This window comes from Rhinopithecus bieti, unplaced genomic scaffold, assembly GCF_001698545.2.
Source record: "Rhinopithecus bieti isolate Rb0 unplaced genomic scaffold, ASM169854v2 scaffold_3057, whole genome shotgun sequence".
Taxonomy (NCBI): Eukaryota; Metazoa; Chordata; class Mammalia; order Primates; family Cercopithecidae; genus Rhinopithecus; species Rhinopithecus bieti.
The window spans coordinates 492,590-499,845 of NW_016803927.1; the positions used below are offsets into that span (position 1 = coordinate 492,590).

At 40.1% G+C, this 7,256-nt stretch overlaps 1 protein-coding gene across 1 annotated transcript in view; it reads right to left on the reverse strand.

The window, feature by feature from the left end:
- Positions 1-7,256, reverse strand: part of IFT88 (intraflagellar transport 88) — a 130,135-nt gene that overhangs the window by 22,201 nt on the left and 100,678 nt on the right. Inside the window, 1 exon segment of the mRNA XM_017859227.1 lies at positions 6,101-6,207. Coding sequence (XP_017714716.1) covers positions 6,101-6,207 — 107 coding nt within the window.

The following is a 7,256-nucleotide window of genomic DNA, read 5'->3' on the forward strand; positions in this document are numbered from 1 at the left end:
AAAAAAAAAAAAAAAAAAAAAAAAAAAAAAGCTGAAAATAAATTCATCAAGACAAATGTCCACATAGCTTGACAGTTTTTAAAACCACATGTGAAAACTTGCACCCTGTTTAAGTGACCAGAGGTTCAGAACAGGATATGAGAAGGTAAGTAAGCACTTCCATAATCACTACACTCTTTATTGCCTGACACCTGTTCCCTGCCCTCATTTAGAATTTTCCAATCCTCTGGCTCTCATCACTCTTCTCTTTCAATCTCTTTAAATTCCTACTTTCTGTCCAGACTAGAATCAAGGCCTACCACGTGCCGTGACGCCACGTTGGAACTACGGCCCTTGCCTTCTTGTCTTTCTGCTTCACTCACCAAGAGAAACCTAAGCCTCTGTTGGTTCAGTGACTTCCCTTTTTCCTCTCCTACTCCCAGGACACTGCGCCCTGCTGGGGAAACAGCTCCATCAGTACAAAAACCAGGCAAGCCTCAGGGCTCCCCGCTGCTCACTGAGGTCCTCCCCTGTGCTCCATGCAGGCCATCTCACTTCTCACAGACACCACTTTTTGTCCTCATCACTTTTGGAACTGACTGTCCCGCCTGCTTAGAGAATAAAAGGAAAACAGCATCTCCTTGGATATGCCAGCTGGCATGGACCCTGCATGGATGGGTCAGCTACTCCCTGTCCGCCTGCCCTTCCTCATCTTTTCAGCTATTTCCTCCTCTCTCATCTCCTCAGGAGACCCCCTGTGTGTCCCCTCGTTGGGGCTGGCTCCATGTGCTCTCATTATGCTTAGGGTCCCACTCTACCAGCTTGTCTTTCTCCTTCATCAACCTCCTGTGCACAGAGAATGTGGTGTTCTTTTCCAAGTGAATGCCTATTCGCAGCTGAGAATCAGTGAACTCCACCATGAGTCTTGTGTACTAACCATTGCAATAGCTGTAGCAAGGATTTCTTGTGGAAGTTATAGAGAAGGCAACTTCAAAAGTAAAACCAAAACATTGATCAAAACCTTAGTTTGATAAGGTTCTAAGTTCAAAGAACTCCCTAAAAATGTGCCTACTATGTAAGAAAAAAAAAAGAAATCTCAACTGTCAAGACTCAGTTAACTGCACATCTCTCATACCATTCACACAACAGAGCTCTGCTCAGTAGTGTTTTCAGGGATGATCTAAGTTCTTCCTTTGGAGATGCAAAGTAAACACCCAAGAGACAGAGCTGCTGCCAACAGCAATCCCACCGGGCAACGGGACAGACTCTGTGATGCGCCCCTGGGTATTCCAGGGCTGCCCAGCAGCTGACCTTGCCCTTTAAGTGTGTGATGGAGGTAAAGTGGCCTCAGTGCAGTCCAGAGGAACTGCAGGAAGCCAGGAGGGGCCACATATACAGAGCTGCTGCTAAGTCAGGCAGACGGAAAGTTAAGAGTGTCCATCATATTGACTGCTATGTAAGTGAATAATCTTAGTGAGGGTAGTTTTAGCAGTGTGAATGGAGGTAGCCAAGGTTCGACTGATTTGAAGAGCACCTGGGAAATGAGAAAATAAAGATCAAGTACAGATAAAGTACAGTGTTCTTTGGCTGGAAGGATAAAGAATGGTGACAGTGGGGCAGATCCAGAATGTGTGGGGCCAGAAGCTTATACAGTTTGGGGGAAACTTTCTGAGAAAGAGGATACAAAACTGTGAAAATGGGCCGGGCGCAGTGGCTCACACCTGTAATCCCAGCACTTCGAGAGGCTGAGGTGGACGGATCACAAGGTCAAGAGTTCAAGACCAGCCTGACCCACATGGTGAAATCCCGTCTCTACTAAAAAAAAAATACAAAAAAGAAAACAAAAAACCAAACCAAAAAACTGTGAAAATGAAATGAATGCAAAAATAAAAATTTATTAGACAGAGGCAATGCAAATGAGGGCCTGCAGTTCAAGCTCCCTGACTCCACGGGGAACACCCTGGGCTGTGGGCACTGCTGCTCCTCAGGGCACACTGGGCAGGGAATTCCTGCCATGACACCACATGCTCTCAGGGGCCCAAGTCTCACACAGACTCATCTGACATGCAACCCACCGCAGATCTAGCACAGGCATGGGTACGTTTTAGGAGCACAGTAAACACTTGTTAAACATAGTGATGACGACATTCTCATCGTATGGTATATGAGGGCTCAAGTAGGAGACACACTTTTCAAAATTATTTCCCTCAACTTTCCAGAGTTTTAACACTTCATAAAGTTCACAGAAATTCTTATCACTTTGGAGTGGATGTGAGGTAAGGCCTCATGGTAGATAAGAGAGGAAGCATTTAAACAATGATTGACATAAATGATTCTTATCATATCAACACTAAAATGTGCAGGAAACAGCCATGTAACAAAATATGGAGCACAAAGTGATGGAAATCTATATTTACTGACATAGGAAGTGGTCCATGTTATTTTGTGAAATGGGTGGAAAAGCTTATAAAACAGTATTTTTTGTTAAAATCTCATTTTTGTTTAAAAAAAAAGTCCCACTAAAATATATGTGTTGATATATGTTTGTATATATTTGTAAAATGCCTGGGAAGGGGAATGATAACAGTGATGTCTAAGTGGTGGGATAGGTGATTTTCACTTTTTTCTTTATACATTTTATTTGGATTAAAATTATTTACAAAAGCAATTTTCCTGTATTTTAAAAGAGTGTTTATTGTTTTAATAAATACGGAAAAAAGATGGGATTCCTAATCTGGAAAAAATATTATGTCATTCTCACTTTGGAAAAAAAAATGAGAGAAGGCACAGAATGGAGGAGCAAAGTAGCCACAAATAAAATAACTGAACAAATTAAGTGAATAAATGCTGGAAGACAGAAAATAAACATTTTTTCCCTTTAAACCTACTCTTTATTATGAATCTGTGACCATAAACTCGCATGCCACTCTTCTGGAGACTGGAAGAACCATTATGAGCTGGTGGATCCTATGGGTCATCCAGAATGGGCCACCCAGAGTGGGGTCTGGAAACCACTGATGGCCCACAAAGTGCCACCTGTCCTCAATGAGATGAACAGAGGGCAAGTGCCTACAAACTTGCACAGCACCAAAATGTTACTGGATGTTGGACCCAGCTGACATCCAAGTACAGGATCATTTTTCTAGTAATGTCAGTGACAGACTGGCAAAAAATAATTTTACCACAGATAGTTTGAGAAGTTCAAAGCTAGAACACTATCCTCATTTTACAGCTGATAAGAATGAGGTCCAGAAAGGTAAACGTCCATTCCAGATCACCTGGTTGACCAATGGTCATGTCAGGAAAAAAGTCCAGGGTTCCGTCCACCGTACTATGCTTTTACTTCCTAAGAATTGGGTTTCTGTCTTATGGAACAAGGAGCAGTTACTTGTTACGTAGTTAAGGGTTCTTAAGAAGATTGGCCCTGACTGTAAATTCAAAACAAAACAAAACTAAAAACATTCCTTAGTGGCTTCAATTCCAAAGAACCCATAAACGTGGCCTTAACTTCCTGTCCTCAGACCTCTGCCCACATTTTTTTCTCTCCACCCCAAACTCCAAGTGTCCAATCATGCCCACTCCAAACACAAGCCCTCCGGGAACTGCCTCTGAGTACCTCCTCTGGAGCGAAGACCCTCCCCTCTCCGTCCCACAGCTCTGCCTCGAGTGCCTCAGGCACCAGGGCCAACTCCTGGGCCTCACTGTGTCCTCCAGACGCATGGCAGATCATAATCAATGTTTTCCCAGCGAATCAACAGAGAGGCTAACACGAGACTATCTGAAATCAATGGCCTTGAAGAAGTGACTGGTGATCTTGTCCTAGAAAACGTAATCAACACGCAAATCACCACCAGTTTTGTACTAAGGATATATTCTGTTCAGTAGTTTTGCTGACTTTTGTCAATAACATATAAATTGTACAAGACATTCTTGTAGTCATTATTACACATACAAACTTTTTTTAAAATTGCATTTTTTAGTTTGGTTACTTTTAAAGCTAAATATGGGATCTTAATACTGGATTTCTCTCCTTTTAAGAAATATAACCAAAAGGGGTTCTGTTCAACTCAACTGTATGTTTATTTTCATTGTATTTTGGTAATAACTGGAAATTTGGGTATAGGTACCAATGACATATTAATTCTGAATGTCTCATGCTATTTTGTCAATCTGGCCAAAAGAAAGCATTTCTTGGCATTGTTTCCTGATTACTTTGGGGGAAAACTGGCAAATATTGAAACAGCATTTTTCTATTTGAATATTCTGAAAATTCAGAAATTTGATTTAAAATTGAATATATTTTTATCTTCAGACTAGCAATGAAAATATTCTGTATTTTGTCTCTTTTTTATTTTTGAGACAGAGTCTTACTCTGTTGCCCAGGCTGGAGTGCAGTGACATGATCTCAGCTCACTGCAAGCTCTGACTCCCGGGTTCACACCATTCTCCTGCCTCAGTCTCCTGAGTCGCTGAGACTACAGGCACCCGCCACCACGCCCGGCTAATTTTTTGTATTTTTAGTAGAGACGGGGTTTCATGGTTAGCCGGGATGGTCTCGATCTCCTGACCTCGTGATCCGCCCACCTCGGCCTCCCAAAGTGTTGGGATTACAGGCGTGAGCCACCGGGCCTGGCCTCTATTATTTATTTTCTTTATTTTTTTTTTTTGAGACAGAGTCTCGTTCTGTCGCCCAGGCTGGAGTGCAGTGGCGCAATCTCGGCTCACTGCAAGCTCCGCCTCCCGGGTTCACGTCATTCTCCTGCCTCAGCCTCCCGTGTAGCTGGGACTACAGGCGCCCGCCACCTCGCCTGGCTAATTTTTTGTATTTTTTTAGTAGAGACGGGGTTTCACCGGGTTAGCCAGGATGGTCTCGATCTCCTGACCTCGTGATCCACCCGTCTCGGCCTCCCAAAGTGCTGGGATTACAGGCTTGAGCCACCCCGCGCCCAGCCTATTTTCTTTTCTTTCTTAATAGTTTACCTTTATTCTCCAAACTTCTTTGGTGTTTTGGCTGTTTTTTTCTCCCTTTTTCATATTTAAAATACTCATTCCTCAAGCCCTGCTCTTTCCATTTTGCTCTATTCCAAACATACACTCTTGCTTTGACAGACCTCTTTGTTTGTCTGCTAATGTTTTTCATGTTCAGTGAAGCAGAAAAGCAACACATATTTTAAAAAACAGCACTGCTACATGGTTTAGTTTCCAGGGGCTGGTCCACACCACTATGGGGCTCGCAGTGTTCAGGAATGGAGGGCTGAGAGTGAGTCTGTCTCGCCTGGCCAACAACCCAGTGCCACAATCGCTTCTTGCTGGCACTAATGAATGTACTATGTACAATGTATAAAGTTTCCTTCTTACCCAAAAATGTGGATCCCCCAAGCACAAAAAAGAGAACAGTCTTCCTTTCCATAATAGTTCCAGAAAGAGGACTAATTTCTCTGAAAAATCATTTTAGATAAAACTTCAACATTTTAAAACAGGAGTTAGGGACTCAGCAAGAGAAATTACCCTGATCCACATAAATCTGAATTGGTTTATCTTCCTCTCTTAAGTTTATACAAATCTTTTTCCATTTTAAAACAATTTTAAAAAATCCATCCCCTGATATATTTTATGTCTACTTTTTCACCTCTTAAATCAGCTTCTATATCCTGAGTTGGTGTTTGATCAAGTTGGTGTTTGCTTCAGAAGCATAAAGCCTGAGTGCTTCTCAAACTTTGGTGACAATAAAAATCACCTAGAAAACTTGTTAGAGTACACACTCACAGATTCCATTGTTGCAGAGAAGTAATTGTCTCTCATGGTCCACAGGACTTTCCAATTAAAATTATGTCTTCAAATTAAACTGTAAGTTATTTCTTGTTGTGGAAAATTATTTGTCTGTTAGTAGCTATCCACTAAGATAATATGAAATCTATTGCACTTTCTCTCCCTGGGAATCCACTTTTGCCAGAATTTTATCCTCAAACTAGAGTTTTAATTATTCCTCCTATTATGTTAGAGCAGAAAAAAAATTTCAACTCTGTTTTCTTACAGAAGTTCCTAACATCACACATTTGAACTATAGAAGGCTGACATTCTAAAAATTAACAGAGAGCAGTTTTGGGCCCATATGAGATACCTGTTCCCTTATTTCTTTCATTTTTTCCAACCTCTTCAGTTTTCTGGCATATTCTTGAGCATCTTTTAATCCAAGATCTGTGCAGAGACGAACCAAGAAACGCAGACCTAAATTGTAAAATATACATTTAGGAAAGAATATAGGCACAATATATTTGTTAGAAGCTTAATAAATCAATGAACTCAGTCTTTTGGGATACAGGTAGGAATGGTGCTTACAAACAGTACTTTTCTCCTGAAAATAATTACACTTTGCAATCTCTGGACCAGGGAGAACTGACTTCCTTGGAAGGAGGTTTAAAGGGTCTCTCTCCATGTGTCCTGTCCTCACGCTGCCAGAACCTAGAAGGATCATGGCATAGGACACTGCTGGCAGAGAACTTAGAAGGCAAATGTAACATTTGTTAATGTTCTATAGCAGTTTCATAAATACATATAAAGAGCTGTAAGACAGACTAGGCTAAAAAGTGTAGGCAGTTTATACATATAATAATCATTACTAATAAATGTTATTACTGTCAGTAAATTCATTTTTAAAATAAGTATTATTCACACTACGTGCAAAGTACTAGGAAGATAAAAAAGATGTATTTTACAGTTGCTGGTCTTACAGTTGACATCAAATATATAAAATCACAATAAAAAGTTTTGTGTTCATCATGTCTTGTAAACAATAACAACAACAAAATCTTCCCTCACTTTATACATATCACCAGATGACATATTGTTTAGTTCTGCTTGCTACTGGGTTTATAAAATGGTATTGCTCTGTTTACAGTCTCCTGGAATTTGCTTTTTCATTCAAGCTTGTGTTGCTTCTAAAATCAGCAACATTTTAAAACATTCAGTCAATGCTAAAAACACAATAATTTTGCTTTTACATTTATAAGAATGGCCTTTGTCATTTGTGGTCTAAATTACTTTAAAATATTTTTATTATCTCATTTAAAAATAATATTTTCCTTCAATACAACTGCAATGCAGGTCATTATAGAGAATTTATAAAACATACAAAGGTAAAAAATAAAAAATAAAAGTTACTCATTACTCATCCATCCAGAGACAAAACCAAAGATTTTTATATTTCTTTTTATGCTCCTCAGTTACTTTACAGTGGAATTACTGAATCCAAACATTATGACCTTTTTTTTTTTTTT